This window comes from Phacochoerus africanus, chromosome 1, assembly GCF_016906955.1.
Source record: "Phacochoerus africanus isolate WHEZ1 chromosome 1, ROS_Pafr_v1, whole genome shotgun sequence".
Lineage (NCBI taxonomy): Eukaryota > Metazoa > Chordata > Mammalia > Artiodactyla > Suidae > Phacochoerus > Phacochoerus africanus.
The window spans coordinates 88,673,799-88,694,816 of NC_062544.1; the positions used below are offsets into that span (position 1 = coordinate 88,673,799).

At 38.1% G+C, this 21,018-nt stretch overlaps 1 protein-coding gene across 1 annotated transcript in view; it reads right to left on the minus strand.

Annotated features, from left to right (window-relative positions):
* The window catches only part of ZNF385D (zinc finger protein 385D), a 330,406-nt gene that overhangs the window by 10,224 nt on the left and 299,164 nt on the right, over positions 1-21,018 (minus strand). Inside the window, exon 5 of the mRNA XM_047769116.1 lies at positions 8,095-8,328. Within this exon, the coding sequence (XP_047625072.1) occupies positions 8,095-8,328 (234 nt within the window). The remainder of the gene's footprint in view (positions 1-8,094; positions 8,329-21,018) is intronic.

Below are 21,018 nucleotides of genomic sequence, written 5' to 3' on the forward strand. Positions count from 1 at the left end.
TCCTGTACTTCTTTAGACATGCACTGAACAATCTTTGTGTGCACACACCTCATCTCCTTAAAAGACAAGGTCCTTAAAAGCATGGAAAAATGCCACATTGCTTTTATATCCGTTACCCAAGAGAGCCTAGCAAAAAGGTTTTCACATAATAAACATTCAATAAATGGACAATTTCAACGCTCTCATAACAGATATGATATTGTCTTATTTATAAAATCAGTGTTTTGTTTACTTTTTAACTAGTTTTTAATTTTTTAAATGAAGGTAACATTTGTTCTGTTGAAAATACAAGGAGCACAGAAAATCATAAGGTGAAAAGCAACAGCCCACCCACCTTTCACCTTCAAGCTGCATGCCTTCAGTAAGGAGAGTTTCATATGTAAACTTCCTGAAATCTTCTATCAATGATTTTATATTAGGTACAAGTAGGAAAAACACTTGTACCTAATATAAGTACAGGTAGAACATTCTACTTGGTTTGTGCATGAAACCACTCTTCTTTTTGGCTGTGCCCGCACCATGCCGAAGTTCCCAGGCCAGGGATCAAACCTGTGCCATAGCAATGACCACATCAGATACTTAAACCGCTGGGCCACCACAGGTCTCTAAAACCACTCTTAATAAGAGTAGTACATCAAAGTACACAGTAAGAAAATGCACCTTAAACCTATCTATGGAACAGAAACAGATTCAACTCACAGACATGGAGAGCAGATTTGTGGTTGCCAAGAGGGGGGGGGGAAGGAGGGAAATGGACTGAGAGTTTGGGGTTAGTAGATACATTTAGAAGGGATAAGCAATGAGGTCCTGGGAACTATAGCCACTCCCTTGTGATAGAACATGATAGAAGATAATATGAGAAAAAGAATGTATATCGATGTACAACTGGGTAAATTTGCTGTATAGCAGAAATGGATAATCAACTATAATTTAAAAATTAAAATCAACTATAATTTAAAAATTAAAAAAAAAATTACACTGGATCTTGACACGACTCAGAAGCCACTCATTCTGGTTGTTCATCAGTGAGATGTCACCCAATGTGAAATAACTAAACCCTGAATTAAAATTCTTTCATTAGCTAACATATCCCAAATCTCCCATCTTGCAATCCCCAAAATACAGTATTTATGAATTATATTTCCAGGACACCATCTTGTAGAATAGTCTGTGGTGATGGAAATGTTCTCTGTCTATACCAAGAGGGTGGCCTTTACATCAGAGCTCTGGAGCCCCTGATAGGAGGTGACTGTATGCAACTGCAACTGAATTGGTAATTAAATTTAAATAGCCACCTTGGAGTTCCTGTCATGGCTCAGGGATAATGAACCCAACAAGTATCCATGAGAATGTGGGTTCAATCCCTGGCCTCGCTCAGTGGGTCAAGGATCTGGCATTGCCGTGAGCTGTGGTGTAGGTCACAGACACAGCTCGGATCTGGCATTGCTATAGCTGTGGTGTAGGCCAGCAGCTACAGCTCTGATTAGGCCCCTAGCCTGGGAACCTCCACATGCAGCCCTAAAAAGACAAAAAGACAAAAAAATAAAAAAAATAAATAGCCACCTAAGGCTAGTGGTTATCACATTAGCACTGCATTCGTCCTCAAGTATGCCCTACATGACCCAGAGGAGTATTGGGCTGCCTTGGTTTTTTAATCATTTGTGCAAAGTTTAAAGAAGGCACATAGCAGAATTGTGATAGAAGAGCCTCTATCTTTATTTTCAATCAAATTCAAGTCTTACTACTACACTAGAAGATGTTGTAGAGGAGATAATCTTTGGGCCTTAATAATAAGGGCATGAACGTTGACCACAGCTGGCTGGCTTAAATGAGTTTTTCACTTGAAACATAAAATGTTGGATCTCTTGATGGAACAAATCTTTACACATTCTGTTCCTATACACAGAGGCACAAACTATACATGCATTTCTTTCTCTTTCTGTCTGTCTCTTTCTTTCTTTCCTTCCTCTTCCTCTTCTTCTCTCTCTCTCTTTTTTTTTTTTGGTCTTTTAGGGCCACACCTGTGGCATATGGAAGTTTCAGGCTAGGGGTTGAATCAGAGCTGCAGTTTCCATAGTCACAGTAATGTGGGATCCGAGCCACGTCCACAACCCACACCACAGTTCACGGCAACTCAGGATCCAAGCCTTGTCTGTGACCTACACCACAGCTCAGCCAGAATGGAGACCCACTGAGTGAGGCCAGGAATTGGACTCACATCCTCATGGATACTAATTAGGTTCATTATCCCTGAGCCATGATGGGAACTCCAAGACATGAATTTCTTGAAGGGACCACCTGGGTTTTGCTAAAACTTCTATTCTCAGTGCCTCATCAGTGAAGCTCATATGGTAGCTGATCAGTGAAGATTAGCTGAAGTATTAGATATTGATAAAGACCAACCAACAAATATCTGTCAAGAGAGTTGTGAGTTCAGGCTCTGGAACAGTGAAAGTCAGAGTTTGCCATCAGCTGTATAGTTTTGATTTATTTGTGCCTCAATGTCCCTGACTGTGGGAAAAAAAATTATCTGCTCTACTGAAGTGTCTTAGATGCACTGTCTTTGTCTTAAGGATTAGTTCTGGTACCTCCATGTGTTTAATAAATTTGAGCCAAATCTCCTCTTTCTTAGCATTGCTTTTTTGGTTTAGGCAAAATAGAGAAATCCCTAAGAACTTTAAAATTCATCCTTTGATAACGTTTTTCTATATATAAAGACTGTGAGGGACAGAATAAGCTCTGTGTAGAAAAGATGGATTGAGCTTAGTGAAAATGATCAAATATTACCACTTCACGTCATTACCAGAAAAATCTGCCCAAATTATTAATCGGTGTTAACTCTAAAACATTTGTTTTTTTTTTTTCGGTTAAATGGAAAAAAACATCAAAATTAACTCAGCAAAATATTAGCTAAGAGAATGTATAGGGGGAATTTCTTTAAAGAAAAGGACAAAATATAGCATATAATAGCTGTGTCCATAAGATACAAATAATAGGAGGTTTTCAGATCTCTTAAAAGGGGATGTCCTCTTCACGTGTCTTGAGCATTCTTACACTGTGTTGTGAATCACGTTAGCAAACTTGGGAGAACTACTTTCCCTTTCAAATTCTAACAACAACAACAAAAAAGATAAAGCAGGGGAGCCCCTCTTCATATCCTATATCCTAAAGCTACAGAACATAATTCAATTAACTGCATCTTTGAATGGTGACACATTCATGAAAAATAAAAAGAGAAACAAATGAAAGAGTACAACTGCTAGCAGCAGCTACGGTTATACTAATAATTGTGCCATAATATTTATATTTCATCCTCACGAGGTGGCCTCATATGGCCTCTTAACAACATTGAAGAACGAGAGAGAGAGCAAGAGTGAGAGAGAGAGAGCAGGGGAGAGAGAGGGAGAGGGAGAGAGAGTAACAAGCCCTAACAGGATAATTGCCTTGCCCAGGTTCACATAGAAAAGTTCTCCGCAGATCTCAGGTACATATTAAGTCTGATCACTTCTAGTCCATTCTAGTCCATTCCATGGTGCTGTAACAAAGACAGTGTTTGATGGAAACTACATTCCCAACATTTATAATTAAGAATGCATTTTCCAAGATTAAAACATGTTTTGAAGGTACTTGGCTTCCCATGAGCAGAACATGGTGCATAACTCTACACTAGACGCTACAGGCTTTCTTGCATGTCTGTAATGTGTTTCTAAAGGGAAAAAAGAGAGAAACACTAAGAATTACAATTTAAATGCAAAGGACACATCTCCCCATGCTGCAGCCTGGTTGCTTCTGATCAAGGCTGACATTCATATTTGGTTCCCTGAAAAACACGGCCCGATCTTAACAATGGTTTCCTAAGATCTGGCTTTTAGAATAAAGCAGAGACATCTTTACATTTATATTGATGGGGTGTGGGTAAGTGGAGGAGACAGTGGAGTACTAAGGTGGGGTAGTGATTGTGACTGCTCTGGGTGCAGGTAGCAAGGGGGTCATTAAAGAGAATAGAGAACAATGATTAAATGGACTATAAAAAGGCAGTCTGCTTTCCATTAGCACCATGCACTGGTAATTCTAAATAGTTTCAGTGTTAAGAAGTCCTCTGCAAAAAAAATACTGCATTGGGGGAGTTCCTGCTGTGGCTCAGTGGTAACAAACCCGACTAGGATCCATGAGGATGTGGGTTTGATCCCTAGCCCTGCTCAGTGGGTTAAGGATCTGGCATTGCCACAAGCTGCAGTGTAGGTTGTATATGCAGCTTGGATCTGTGGTTGCTGTGGCTGTGGAGCAGGCTGGTAGCTGCAGCTCCGTTTAGACCCCTAGCCTGGGAACTTCCATATGCCACGACTGCAGCCCTAAAAAAAAAAAAAAAAAAAGCATTGGTCTATATTCTAAATGGCTGATGTGGTTCCTGTTTAGATTCAGTACACATTAAAGCAGCATATCATCTGCTGCATTGAATTAACTGGTAGAACTCTTTATTATACAGCTATCCTCAGAAACATACTAACTCAGCTACAAGCTTTAGTTTTATTAGTCATTTCATAGTGGTTAAAAATCCTTTGCACTCACAAAGGCAATAATTCATGTCCTTGTAGTACTACCTTTTTTTGAAAAAATGGCCACACCCTTGGCATATGGAGGTTCCCAGGCCAGAGACTGAACCAAAGCTGCAGCTGCAATTTATGCCACAGCTGTAGCATTGCCAGACCCTTTAACCCAAGGACTGGCCAAGGATTGAACCCACATCTCCACAGTGATCCAAGCCGCTGCAGGTGGATTCTTAACACACTGTGCCACAGTGGGAGCTCCCAATAATACCATTTTTAATTTAATAGCCAATCATAAATAAACAATAACAGCACTGTGACTGTAAAGATACAGACACAGAATTTTAGTTAGTTCAGTTCTGTCACATTATATGACCACTTTAAGTGTAAAACAGAGTGGGAGCAGGAGTTAGATAGGCTTTGGTGGGTGAGCTCCCGTAGCCCATGTTGTAAAGGCAAGTAATGTACCCTGTGCTGGCTGCCTTCCCTTCCCTGTATCTGTCTCCCACTTTGCTAACCTGTTCTCTTCATTTTCCCTAAACACCATTTGCCCTCAAATCCTTGTCTCAGACTCTGCGTTTGATGGAACCTAAACTAAAGCCCACCACGTCATCCATGATGATGCCTACAAGGACCATTCCTATACCTGAGAGGAGAGGAGTCTGTACACTGGCCCCATGGGTTTCCCCACATCAGACCCCCAAGAAAAAAGCTCTGACGTAGGAAAGGAAACTCAGGGACAAGGAACCCCAAGCAGCACTTGGAGGGAAGGGGAGTGGCCTCAGTCCCCGGACTGGGCTGAGGATGTGGAGGGGACACCCCCAGAAAGAGATTTAAGAAAGGGTGACAACCATTTTAGGGTCACCTCCTAAACTCCTGGAGAGATGGTTACAGTAGCTCTCAGGTCTGCCTGCAAAACACTTGTCAGGAATTTTTTGTTTTTATTTTTTTCTTTTCCTAAACACTAAAACTTCCCAGGCCCTGGATATATAATCAGTCAGAATCCCTGGATGTAAGAAACATATATACGCTATGTAACATATAATGTTACATAATATATAAATATATTTGTATTTAAATACATTTAAATAAATATGTCTTTAGGTGTAAGAAATATATATATATAATATTAAATATATATCATACATATTATATATAAACTTATGTTTGCATTTAAATATAAATAAATATAAATCCCTGGATATAAGAAAATTTGCATTTAAATATATTTAAATAAATAGGAATGCATTTATATATAAATATATGGGTATGTTTTATAAAATATATGAATATATGTATATACCTTAAGGCTTCAAGGACAATTCTGACACACAAACCAGAGATGACCATAGAATCAGAAGTTTTTTTCTTTTTTTTTTGCTTTTCAGGGCTGCACGTGCGGCATATGGAAGTTACTCAAGCTAGGGACCGAATGGAAGCTACAGCTTCTGGCCTGTACCACAGCCACAGCCATGCCAGATCTAAGCCACATCTGTGACCTACACCACAGCTCATGGCAACACCAGATCCCTACTAACTCACTAAGCGAGGCCAGGGATCGAACCTGCATCCTCACAGGTACTAGTCAGGTTTGTTTCTGCTGAGCCACAATGGGAACTCCCAAGAATTGGGATTTGAAGAATGTGAGAAGGACATAAATATTCTTGATAAATTAACTCCAGCCTCAAAGGGTATGGTTTGTTTATATGTCAAAATGGATCCCCCCCCCTCAAAATGAATGGGTATCTCTGTCATTATGGGAATGATCAAGACTTCTTGAGACATACATGGACTTCCAATGATGTTCACGCTCTCCCAATTATCTTGCATCCAGAAAGAATGTATTTGTGAGAGTAAACGGTGAGCAAATCTAAATGGTATAGATTCTGACTTGGGACCAGATGGTCTTCTATGTTTCCCAGCCCTTGAACTCCTGTGCTCTCCCTGCCTATGACTTGTGTTGCATGCAGGAGGAGGAAGTATGCAGAAGGAACAGCTCTCCATCTGCAATTAGGCCCTTAGAGTCTTGAAGTCAATACCTGAATATTACTTGTGCAGCACAACGATTAGTCAATGACTCCATCAACACACAGCTGCACTATGAACTCAGGGTATGATTCACAGATGATTTTTTTCCTATTGTAATTGCTGACAGAGTCCTGGCAATGAACCCAGTCTTTTAGAGAAAAGCTGATCTTGGGCCAAAGGGCTAGCTAATATTTCAGGCAGGACATAAATAAACAAACAAATAAAATCTTTAGCTATCTAAATCAATATAGATATAAATATAGATTCTCTATATATCTAGATAGATAGGTTTAGATATGGATATATAACATCTTTAAATGTAGATATAGATATAAACAAAGGGTATATAGAAAGAGAAGGTAGATGGAAACAAAATATATCAGAAGGGCATTCCATCGTGGTTTACAGTATTTTCTGTTATGCTATATTAAAGTCTAATGTTTAAGTTAGGGATACCTGAGTTTGCATAATGTCAATTCATTGATCATGTGTCTTCTCTGAGCCTCATTCAAAGCAGAAGAATTATGTCTTTAGGTTGTCAGAAAGAAGAAATAAAATATTACATGTAGAGATCATACCTCAATGGCTGCCTATAAGAAGCCTTTACTTTTTTTTTTTTTTTTTTTGGCTCTGCCCACAACATACAGAAGTTCCCAGGCCAGGGAGTTCCCGTCGTGGCTCAGTGGTTAACGAATCTGACTAGGAACCATGAGGTTGCGGGTTCGATCCCTGACCTTGCTCAGTGGGTTAAGGATCTGGTGTTGCTGTGAGCTGTGGTGTAGGTCTCAGACATTGCTTGGATCCCTCGTTGCTGTGGCCCTGGCGTAGGCCAGCAGCTACAGCTTCGATTGGACCCCTAGCCTGGGAATCTCCATATGCCATAGGAGTGGCCCTAGAAAAGACAAAAAAAAAAAAAAAAAAAGAAGTTCCCAGGCCAGGGCCAGAATCCGCCACAGCAGTGACAACAAGCCACAGCAAAGACATCTCTGAATCCTTAAATACTAGGCTACCAGGCAACTTCAATAATCACTTTCTTATGTTTAATTGTCCAGCTCATATAGATTTGGTCCAAATAACATTGTTTGACATAAGAACCATAATAGGAGGTTTTAACCCAAAGTTCATGGAGTTATGCAACCAAATTTTGCATCTTTATTATTGACGCAACTTTAGAAATCTTCACTTAAAACAAATGTGTGGAAGTAAGAGAAAAATCATATAAATGCAAAGCGTACATCCTAGAAATATATTTTACTGTCTCTCTTAATGTTTAATAAAACACAAGCACACATTCATACAAACACATACACAGCATGGCCCAGGAGGCCTGGAAACTCTTCCTTGCCCTCACATCAATGACACTCTGCTTGTCATTTTTACTCTTTAATGGTTAATGAATTCCATGTCATAATTGCCAGTTTTCCGCCACCCCTCTGTCCCCTGCTGCCAAAGATCTAATCTATTCAGAGGAAGATAATTGCAGAGCTGTTGAGACAGAAAAGAAATCGCTGCATCTCACCACTGTTGTGAGCCTCCAGCTGTGAGGCGGAGTTGACAGCAACCTTGCATAGCGAACAGTAAAGAAGCCGTTTTGCCTTTTCTTCCTCAGTCTCCGTGGAAGGACATGAGCTATTGCCAGTGGCTGTCGTGGGGCTTTTCTCCACTTTAGAGGTGATCTCAGTTGTCATAACACTGCTTTTGCGAATTTCCACAGTTGTCGTAGTCGATATTGCTGGTGTCCCTGTGGTAGTGTCTGCATTCAAAATAGCACAAAAGAAAAGGCAAAAACAGTGGTTTTTATCTTTCGCTATTTGGAAATGGATCACTAATATTACATTCTGCTGATAACGATAAGAGCAGCTAGCAACTGCTGCTTGTCAAATATGCATTAATTATCTTCTGAGGAAATGTACATAGAGGACCACATGCAATTTCATATATTGATATAAAACATACTAACACAACATTGTAAGTCAACTATACCCTAATAAAATATTTTTTAAAACATTAAAAAAGTAAAAAAAAAAAGTATCCAGATAATTCTTGAAAATATATACAAATAAACTTTAAAATTTTTCCATGGGGTATATAAACATACTCACAAAGGTCTCTTGTTAACATTTGGCCTTAGTAAAATAATCTTTACAGTGTATTGTGCTTTGTATATTTCTACAAGAGTGGCTTTAAAAAAATAAAATGGAGGTTAAATGCTTTTAAGGTTTTTCATTTTTACTACTTGTCTTTCTATTTTACTTCTACATCTCTTTAATTAAAAATAGGTAAAATAGGTACTGATCCTTCTATGTATGCTTGTGCAAAATATATATATTAAAAAAAAAGAACCCTGATGACATATTGCTTTGTTCAGATCAGAGATTTAGAAAGTCATTGCCTTATTTACAAAGAGCTGTATATTCAACAAATATAAAAGTCCTCCGTATACAAAGAAGAGGAATTCTAATCTGGCATATTTATTAAATGCAAGCCCTGCACCAGGCTATGTTCAGGGAACTTGTGACATGAAAGTATTGAAACTTCAATAGCCACTCTTTATAAGGAATTCACAGACTGGTCACACCATGCATGTTAATGTCACAGCTTTCAAGAGTTTGATGACCAGGAAAGTGTTGATGCATTGTAACCCTACAACCCTTCTGGCTCTGAAGTCTGATTCTAAATCCAGAGAGGTCAACCTCCAAAGTGAAATTACCTAGTCCTAACTTCACTTGAGTATGCACAGCTCCCATCCCGGATGTGCCAGTTAACATGACGGTAGCAATGCTTGCCATATCTGATCTTGAAATGCAAACGAGCTCTATGTCCTATATTACTTTTTGCTGCCTCTTGGATGGCTAGTTCTTAACCTCCTTTCAAAACATTCCCAAGCTTGGAGTTCCCCTTGTGGCTTAGTGGAAATGTATCAGACTAGCATCCACGAGGACACAGGTTTGATCCCTGGCCTCTCTCAGTGGGTTAAGGAGCCAGCGTTGCCCTGAGCTGTGGTGTAGGTTGCAGACATGGCTGGGATCTGGAGTTGCTGTGGCCGTGGCGTAGGCTGGTGGCTAAAGCTCTGATTCAATCCCTAGCCTGGGAACCTCCATATGCCAAGGGTATGGCCCTAAAAAGACAAAAAAAAAAAAAAAAATTTCCCAGTCTCTGCAGCTACAGTAGTCTTGAACTTGTTTCCCTTTCCATATGCTACTGTGGTTACTATCCAATGACACACTGAAAAGTCTATGATAAATGGAGTGGTCCTTCACTATTAAGGACAGTAGTCTACCTGCAATTAAGTGTTGTCCTCATAAAGGCTTACTTCTTGTTAGTTTATGCTATCCAGATGCCTTTTAAATTGGCTTTCCCCTTTGATTCAGATAGAGAGGTGGGAATATGAGTGAGGTTGGTTATGGCTTCTTTCCCCCAAATAAAATATGGCTTATTTCCCAAATAAAACATTACAATCAGAAGAGAAATGGGCTCTTATTTTTTAATTAATTAATTTTTTAAAAATTATTGAAGTATAGTTGATTTACAATGTTTCAGGTATACAGCAAAGCGATTCAGTTTTATGTGTTTCTGTGTGTGTGTGTGTATTCTTTTTCAGGTTATTTTCCATTACAGGATGTTGAGGGCTGTTGTCTAAAACAATTTGTCTGGATCTTTCCTTAACCTGATACTTCATATAATTTAATCACTTATTTAGCTGTAAGACCACAAAGTATGTCCCCTTCAGGGTCACAGAGAATATCCTCCAACCATATTATAAAAGAGAAATTACAGTGCTAGGATTAATCTTTCCCATGGCTAGAGAAAAAGAAGTAAAATTACCCTAACACTAGATTTTGCAACCAGAACACTGAAAGGCCCATTTCCTGATAAGTGTTTACTTGCCTACTAAGGTACCCATACTAAAATATTAGGTAATAGCCAGAAAATATTTCTGAGAACCTAGATGTGGCATAAAACATAATGACCAACTTGAGATGGTCTAAGAGGCATTCGTTGCTCCCAGCAAACCAAAAATTATTCTTCGAAAGCATGAGCCATGTGTGTCTGTGAATCAACAGCAAAAGGCCAGTTACTTTGCTAAGCGTTTTACATACATAATTTCATTTAACCTTCACACAAACTTGTGCAAATGAAGACATTTCAGAAGTTAAGGAAATTTCCAAAGGTCACACAAGTAGTATATGCTGAGTCAGGACAAAGTCTTTTAAGGTATGAAAAAACTAGGGATTTGGGGGAAATTTTGTTGTGAATAACGCTCTTGGCCATGATTGTGAGCCTCCATAGTAAGATCACAGACCGTAGTGATAAATTGTAAATTGTAGTAAATTTTAAGTGTAATTATAAGTGTGATTTTAAGTGTACTAAAATGTTTTTATGATCAGTTCTATGGGAAGTGACAACCATAAATATAGATATAGTTAAACTTAGTGGAGCTTGAATGTGATGCTGTGGATATTTATTTCATTTACCCCTAAGTAAGGACATCCCTAGCAACACCCGATGTCCCTCTGGATTGACAATGTTTATGTTATGTCTTGATCATATGCATTATACGTAGCAGAGTAATCCTAAGCCAACTTCTCTATTTACAGTGAAATTCACAACAAAAATATAGAATAAACATAACCATGGGTACTCCAATCTCTGTGACAGCTACATAAGCTACAATCCCAAACCCAGAGGACAATGTACATTTATACCAAGAACACCAAAGATTAGAGACTCCAGATTGTCGGTGCCCAGGGCTTAGTGAACTATTAACATTTCATAAAACAATCCCTTTGCATGAGACAGGCTTAGGGGAATTAGAATCAAAATGCTTAACTTCTGGCACTCTTTGTTTCGTCCTTTAGACCACAGAGCTGAGCAAAGATCTGTTATTTTCTCAGCTTTGAGGTTAATTTGAAAGAAATACAAAGTTTTTATTTCAAATTTAATATATAGATCTTGAGTCCACAAAGGTAAGATTATTATTAATTTATAACAGGACTCGAATTTTTCACTTACTTTTCATTTATCAGTAGTAAAGGGAAATTCTTAAAGAAGTTTTATTTTTTAAAAAATTTATGTATTTATTTATTTATTTATAATTGTTTTTTCTTTGGGCGCTCCATGGCATATGGAGTTCCACAGCCAGGGTTCAGATCTGAGCCTCAGTTGCCACCTACACCACAGCTGCTGCAATGCCAGACCCACTGTGCTGGGCCAGATATCGAACCTGTGTCCTGGTGCTACAGAGAAGCCACCTATTTAGTCAAGCAACAGTGAGAACTCCTATTTATTTTTTAATTAAAGTATAGCTGATTTACAATGTTGGGCTAATTTCTGCTGTGCAGCAAAGTGACTCAGTTATACATATATATCCCAGGAGATTGAACAGAGGGAACTTTTTTTTTTAAAGTAAGGTAAATATATTTCAAGATTATGCCACAAAAGAATCACCTATTTTATTCAGTCAGTCCTTAGTTTCTGGGGGTTCTGCATCTCTGGATTCAATCAATAGGGTAGGGAAAATATTTTTTTACAAATCCCAGAAACTTCCAAAAAGAAAAACTTGAATTTGCTGTGTGTGTAGGCAAATATTTACATAACATTTACATTGTATTTGCAACTCTTTACATAACATTTACATTATATTAGGTATTATAAGCAATTCAGAGATGATTTGAAGTAAATGGGAGGACATTATTTAGGTTACATGCAAATACTCTGTCATTTTACATAAGGGACTTAAGCATCCATAGATTTTGGTATCTGCAGGGCTTCTGGAGCAAATGCCCTGTGGATACCCTGGGATGACAGTACAATGCATAGAAAATTACACATAGCAAAGAGATTTTCCTTAACATTGAAGCAGGAGATAGATGCGTCCCAGGCTGAGCAACAGAAATCTGTTACCTGTGGACAGATAACTTTAATAAGATAAAAGCTGCAACCTGCTTGGATAAAAGAGACCATGTATGAGTTCCTATCATGGCACAGCGGAAACGAATCCTACTAGGAACCATGAGGTTGCAGGTTTGATCCCTGGCCTCACTTAGTGGGTTAAGGATCTGGCATTGCCGTGAGCAGTGGTGTAGGTCGCAGACACAGCTTGGATCCCACATTGCTGTGGCTCTGGCGTAGGCCCGCAGCAACAGCTCTGATTCGACCCCAGCCTGGGAAACTCCATGTGCCGCTAATGCAGCTCTCAAAAAGGCAAAAGACAAAAAAAAAAGACCATCTATTTCTCATTCTTGAGGTCAAGGAGACCCCTGGAACTATGCACTCACAGAAAGTTTCCTCAGGGGTCAGAGAAAGGAGGGGCACCAGATCATAGTACACCCTGTCAACTTCTCAGACACCCTTGTGTTAGAATTCATCCTGGCTAAAAGATGCAGAGAGGGCTCTGAGTCAGGCCAAAGCCAGACAAAACAAGATGATTGGCCAGAGGAAGCTGTGAAGGGCTGCTTCCATATAAGTGATTCAAACGACCTCCAAAGCACTTGCTCTCCTGTGCTCTTTGCTCTTTCTCCCTGTCTCTTTCTCGCTCCCTCTCCATCCCTCCCCCAAGCCTGCTTGTGCCTGTGCTTTCTCCAAACCTATCTTCTCTCTCTTCCCTCTTTAAATAAATACCTATTTGCCTCACTACCCTCAGTCTCTTTGCCAAATTCTTTCTCCAAAGGAATGAAGTTCTGAGGACCTACGTCTTGTTGGTTAGGGTTCAGCATTCTCACCCAACAGCCATGCAAGAACAATATGATACATTAAATTACCAGTTATATATAATTCGTATCCACTCATTAGAATAAAATTTTGAATCACTGATCATGTTAGTAGCATATACTTTTGCTAGGATGTGATGAGAATTACCTCCATGATCTTCCTCCCAAAACTCATAGCCCCATCTAACCATGAGAAAAGCATAAGCAAACTCAAATTTAATGAAGTTCAACAGAATTCCTGATCAACAAAATGTCAAGGTCATTGAAACAAGAAAAGTCTGAAAAATGGTCACAGTCCAGACAAGTCTAAGTAGACAAGATGACTAAATATAAAGTGGTGACCAGGTTGGGATCCTGGGGCAAAACAAAGCAAAACAAAACAGAACCCTAGGGAAAAACTTAGGAATTCTGACCAAACTAAGGATTTTACCTAATTATTATGTATCAATTTTGGTTCATTAGCTTTGACAAATGTACCATAGCACTGTGAAATGCAGCAATAAGGGAAATAGAGCATGTATGGGAACTCTCTGTAATATTCTTGCATCATTTTTGTAGGTTTAAAACTATTCTAAAATTAAGTTTATTACCTTTAAGAAAAACAGAATTATAACCAGTCAACAAACAGTGCATCATTTCAGTTACTTTGTAGAATCATAGTCAGGAGGGATCTTGGTGGTTTAACAGTATAGCTTTCTTGGTTTTTAGATTAAGAAACTTCAGTAAAAGTGGGACTTGACATTGCATCTCCCAATTCCAAATCCTTACCGTAATTCTAAATTGTTATCCTATGTGCAATGACTTATGTATTCAAAATTTTTTGAGCTACTATTTTGCGCTAGGTTCTCTGCTAAGCCACTGGGGATAGGAAAGGCAACAGATATCCATCATGTACTGAGTGGTTTATGTGACATCTCATAATGACTTGAAATAATAACGATAAACTTAATCTGTCATCAATTCAGTTCATTGCTATATCCTTGCACTTGTGCTTGGCATAAAAAGGCATTAAATAAATATGTATTGAAAGAAAACTATGAATGAATGAATGAATGAATGAAGAAAACACAATTACAGCTAGTGATGCCAGAAGCACTTTTAAAGCATTTACAGGTATTAACACATTCAATCCTCATAAAAAAGATGAGGGTAAATTCAGAATTTGGGATTAGCAGATATACACTAAACAACAAGGACCTACTGTATAGCACAGGGTATTCTATTCAAGACTTATAATTATGTATAGTGGAAAAGAGTTTGAATATTATATATATGCGCATATACATATGTATATATATACATATACATACATATGAGAATCACTTTGCTATGTACCTGAAACTAATGCAACATTGTAAATCAGCAATACTTCAATTAAAAATAAAAACTAAGAGAGGCATACAATTTTTAATCCTCATCTTAAAGAAGAAATTGAGGTATGGAGAGATTTGGGAACTTGCTCAATGCCAGAGATGCCAGCTGTAGTGCAATGATTTGTAGTGAGAAGCACATGCTCTTCATTTATTTTTTATTGCTAAAAATTTGACTTTTTCATAAAAGAACTGACTATATCCCTTTCAGTTAATTCCAATTGGTCAAGATTTATTATGAGTGTTTGAAGATAGCATGTAAAAAAATTGACTTTTTTTAGAACTAAACATGGCCCAAGCTACAGTCGACCATGTATGTCCAATCATCTGTTTATGTTCATGTACTGAGTAGCTGGAATCCGTTTAGAAGGAAGGGAGAAAAAATACTATAGATCTCAAAAGACATCTTTTGCAAAATGTTCAGAGTAAGTCACAGGCCTTCCTTCTTTGCACCCTTTTCTTTTGTTTTTTCCAAAAGATGAGAAACTAGATTAATGATTCATTTTTCCTAATGTTTCTCAGAGGCAGAATCAGATTTCTTTGTGCTATTCAACCAATGACCCTGTAGGAACAATATATGTGACAAGGAGTCAAAAATAATGGGTAGATTTCAGTGGGAAGAGAGAGGTTTCAGATAGTTGGGATTTATATTTCTGTGCCATTTTTCTGCCAGTGCCGGGAGCAAATATTCATTATTGTAACTGTCACTATTTGGCTTTGGTTTCAAAAGAGATAGCTAATACTTTGTGGAATGGGGCTTTTAGTGGAGAATGAAAGGAAACTTGTCAGTATTCATAGTGGCCCATTTTGGCCCTCATTCTTGTATAAAAATACTGTAAATACTTTTTTAAAAAATTCATGAAGTGTAAGAAAAGATTCCAGAAAAATAATCAACAACTTGAATTCTAGATAATGAAATAGAGCAGCCAAGATACATGGTCTGGGTAAGAAATGTGTTCTAGTTACAGACCTAATAACCCAAGTTGGAGAATAAGAAGTGAATTATTTAAGTTTCTTCCCAGGTAACAGAAATTAATATCATGACCCAAAGATGCTCATCATGTTTTCCTGCAGACTGAAGACTCAGAATTATGTACAATTTATCTCCTCCTTCTCTGCAAATTTGTCTCAACCAGGCTTGCTAGCAAGTAAGCAGAACAGCTGTTTCCTCTTAAATATGCTGACATTCTGAAGTATAAAAAGGTGCTTCGTGACAAAAAAAAAAATCACAAGTTTTTAGAAATTATTACTAGTGGTTTCTTTGCTATGAATTTTATCTAATTTTACATATTTGGTCTATTTTAGGGCTGAAGCTGAGGCATATGGAAGTTCCCAGGCTAGGGGTCGAATTGAAGCTGCAACTGCCAGCCTACACCAGAGCCACAGCAATGTCAGATCTGAGCTGTATCTGAGACCTACACCACTGCTCACTGCTCACTGGATCCTTAACCCACCAAGCAGAGCCAGGGTTCGAAACTGCATCTTCATGGATACTAATCACATTCATTACCACTGAGCCACAACAGGAACTCCGAACCAATATTTACAGAACACAATACTACCCTCTCAGACACAGACTGGGGTGGCCCCTGTGTTGGGCTCTGTACTTTTAAGAGTGCCACATATCACAAGCCACTGAAACCTGATTCTGCTTTTGCATTTTTTGATCTTACTTAAAAAAAAATTTTTTTTAAGAGAGTTTGATAACCAACTGAGCAAAGGGGAATTATAGGAAAGGGAAGTGAGAGCTGAGTTGGGTGCCCCAAAGGCCAGAGTATACAGTCTAAAGACTTAGCAAGTTTGTCTGTGCTTGGGTGCATATACGCTTCTGATTGTGTGTCTATGTGCATGCATGTGTGGCTAACACAGAGTCTGATGGGGTTCAATCTGGCCCACCCCAAAAGCTTTAAGGCCAAGAAGAGTTCAAATGGAGACCATTTGCCATTCAGCTAAATGCTTACAAGTTGTATGGCAAGCTTCTCTGGCAGCCCTACAGCCTGTACTCAGGGATGACCCTTGAGACTTGAAGGACAAAGAACCTCCTTGCCTGAGTCAGCCCTGAGCCCTACCAAGTGGTAATGTAGATCTGTAGGGACAGGGCAGAAGCTGGGCCCCCAGCCAGGACTTTGGTTGGTGAACTGGATCCATCCAATCAGGTAACCACTGAGGAAGCATCCTTTCTCCCCAGCCTCATTTTGTGAACTCATTATTTCTAGACAATTGGAGGGGAGAGCAGAGAGGGAATTTGGGGGGAACTTCATCTGCCGAGACATACATTTTGGTGATTTTAGGTGATCTGAAAACAAAACTCTTTCTCAGGTTTCCAGAAAAAGACTGTGATCTCCTTTTACCTCTCATGTAAAAATTTCTCAATTTTAAGTGTTAGCAACTGTATATGTGGTGTGTATGCATATGTGTGTGTAAAATCCTTTGTGGGACAAAGTCTTCTCTGTGAGCTATGGGCTACTATCTTGAAAGATGCTTGTGCCACAAACACTGCTCACTACTATAGTGGTTCAGAGAATCTGGGCAAATGGCTGGACTGAGGCTCTCCCTCAGAAGGCAAGGTCTCTATGCTAAGGAGAGAAAGCTGGTTGGTTTAATTTCTTTCTTTACCAGATAATGTGCCCTCATTTCCTTCTTTCAAGTCCAGAAGGAGGGGCTTGTTCTGGGTCAGAAGTCTGACATGTCTCTCAGCTCTGTGTAAGGTTCATGATCTACTGCTCCAGGGATGCTTTGGGCTCATAACAATCACTTCAACAATCTCTGTCAATATCATATATATATACTATATATATATTCAATATCACATATATGATATCATATACATATCATATGCATCATATATATACATATGATGTATGTATGTGTGTATTTTGGCCATGCCTGGGCATGCAGAAGTTCCTGCGCCAGGGATCGAACCTGTGCTACAGCAGTGACAATGTGAGATCCTTAACCCACTGAGCCACCAAGGAACTTCCTCTATCTATATCTTATTATGTTAGAGCCTTAGTTTCTCAAAGTCAGTGGGGATTATATTCCCTACTCTTATATCATGCATTTAATATATTCCACACAACTATAACAAAATTTGCTAGGTATTTGACAATTGATAAATATAGAGGCTGCTGTCCTGTTAGGTATTTACCTTTCTTTCCAAAGTTGAGGAGCAGCAGACTGAAACCTGGCATAGCAATATAAATAGCAAACCTCTGACCTGCTAATCCATGTTTTCATCCTTAATCATTTTTGTCTTATAATTTTCATTCACTCTGTTTTCTCTGTGCTCTTTCGGCACTCACATCACCCAACAATGATGGAACAAAGATATTAGAAGCTTTTGTGAATCAGAAACAATCCTGTTACTGTAACTAATAGTTCCAAAGCTTTAGGTTACATTGAACCCCCTGGAAGTTTAATCAAACAGAGATTGCTGAGGACCAGGACCCTTGGAGTTTATGATTCCTAGGTCTGGGTGGGGACCTAAATATCTGCATTTGTAACAAATACCCAAATGTTGCCACTGCTGCTGTGCTGAGGACACTTCAGGAACCACCACTGACAGATCTGTCAGCTAGTTGCTGGTTCCCTGAATTGGTCTCAGCTTTAGAGCTATAATGACATTTAAATAGAAATTCATGCATGTAAAAAAGGGAACCAGGGATCAGGTGACCACTGTCCTGTTTTGCCTGTGACAATAGGAGTTACTGAGACATGGGATATTTTGTAAGTTCTAGGAAAGTCCCCAGAAAGTCAGGACAAATTGACCACCTTAAGTGGGAATTCGGAATCAATAGGGAAGAACTCTTTAAAATATTTTAGGTACCTAAGCAAGCAATGAGTATTTCTATTTAAAGGTGCATTTTTTGGAGACAGATGTGATGATAAATGAGGGAAGATGGAGGCACATTCAGATCCTTGAAATAGAGAAAAATAACCATGAGGCTTAATTAACCTTCCATTTAGTTGTTAAACCAGGTTTTTTTTTGTAAGATTATCATCTCCTCTTCCTAACTTAGAATCTGTTTCCAAGGAAATTTGTTTGGCTATATGGCTCACGGAATGTATGCTTCAAATTAATCCAAAGTAAATTAATTCAAAACTAAGTTACTCAGGAGGCAGGACTACCAGGCCTTTGGAAAGTTAATTAAGTGAGCCTGGCTACTGACCATAAAATTGATAAGCACCAAGAAGGCTGAGTTCTGTCAGAATCTGTGAATCTTCTGATAAACATTACAAAAGAGAAAGAAGAAGACAAAAAGAAAATCAATTTATTCCAAAGCTATTTTAAGTGACTTGGATGCCACTAAAAGCATAAAAAGCTGCCTTTTGTGGTTTCTAATAGATTTTCTTTTTTCCTCGGTAAGGCAGAGGGGAAAAAAAATCTTTCCAAATCTATGAATATAGTTCCCTTCTAGGAGTTTCAGCGGGAAAAGAAGAGCTTCATGCCAGTTAACACTTCCAATTTCATTAATGAGGAGACCTGTGTATTGAAAAATATCAAATCTGGCCAAAAGGCAAGGCATGGTTTTTCAGCGATTGCCTTTGGTAGATCATCTGTTACATCTATGTAGCAAAAATAATCTTCTTCCTTCTGGCCATGTGCTTCAGGTTAAAAGTGAGGGATTGCCTTGTGTCTTTAACTTCTGTAATACCTATTAAGAGTTAGGACATGAGAAATCATGAATTTTGAAAGCTTTCATTAATGGAAATTGAACACAAAGTGTTTTCTGATTGGCGAATTTAAAATGTGTGGAGAATTGAGGATGCAGAGGCAGTCAGACCAAGCCATCCAGGATACAAATCCTTGCTATAGAATCCTGTTTGGCAGCCCATATAATTAAAAGGAAGTAATAATTGTCAGCTCTTCAAATTTTTGGTACCCCAGTGCTGTCTTGAAAATAAGAAAACAAGCTCTCATAATGGATGGCACAATGATCAAATATTGAGTGTGGATGTAATTTAGAACATTATCCATCTGGTCTGGGGCATTTTCTTGTACGTCTAAGAGTTACTTAGAAGTTTTCATTACAGTGTTAGTGTTTCATAGATTGACTACGCAGAAAACGTTTTAATCACCAGAAATATACTATGATGTAAGTGATACGCACTTGCCACACTCAAACATCTGGAATAAAATGGTTTTTCAAATTTCAGAGAACCAGGAAAGCAGTTTTCAGGGACTAGATTTTATGGACAAATTATAGGAAATGGTTGGCAAAGATGAGAGAAATACAGAAAAAGAGGGGACCTTTCAAAAATTGAGAAAACATATTATATATTTAGAATTTTAATATAAATTAAATTCATATCAATTAGATAATATAAACATTACACTATTTTATATTTTTCAACAACTGCTAAGCATTCCATTTTAACTATAAACTTTATTGTCTTAAGGCTCAAACTACCAGTCATTTCACCCAAATAGCAACTTATTATCATTTTTCCCTCTGCAGGAAAAGGAACGAGAGGAAGGTCATCACTTAATAAACCATTTTTTGATACAACTTCTCTCCTCAAAGAAGTTGTTTCCATGTAATATTGATATACTTCAGCCAAGAAGGTTTTTAAAAGTTGGACACAAAAATTAGGAAAAAGGTGCACATCAAAATGAACAGGAAAAATAAAAATTCTACTCATTATTTACTGAAAGGTTGGCTGCTGAAAAAGTAATAGAACTTCTAGGGAATAATAAAATTCTGGAGCAAATGACTCTCTCACTGCAAAGCAAACAGATCTATTTCCAGTATTCTTTTTTTTTTTTGACTACAGAAACCATATAAACTCGATTGTCATGAAATTCCAGATATAAAATTGCCTCTCCTATTATAATCTCATAAACTATCACACTGTTACAGAAATTCAAGCCACAGCAGACTGCCTCTTACACAAAAACCCACCATTCTACAAAGTCTTTTTTTGTTTTTGAGAATACACTCATTGTAATTGTATTACCATTTCACTAAACATTAATGGAAACACTTTTTAAAAAAGGCAATCTTTCTTCTGTCTGAATGACGCAGAATAGCCATTTTGATTTTTCTTAAGCTTTATTTCAGAGACTGGTTATTTTGCTGTTATTTCTACAGCTTCAAACCAATTATTTATTTTGAGTATATCCTTAGAAAAAAAGACATTCTTGGTTAGCTTTATCAACTAAGATTTAATTCAATACTTTAAGATAAATATATTTTAAAGATAGCACTGTGATAATAAAGAATACACTATCTGGTAATTAATTAAAAATAAATTTTTATTTTCTGATGGTTAGTCTGTAAGGAAATTCTGAGCTCGAAGAATGCTAAATATTTTTATAGCTACAAATGAACAGAAATCTAGTCTCATGCGACCTGACCTCTC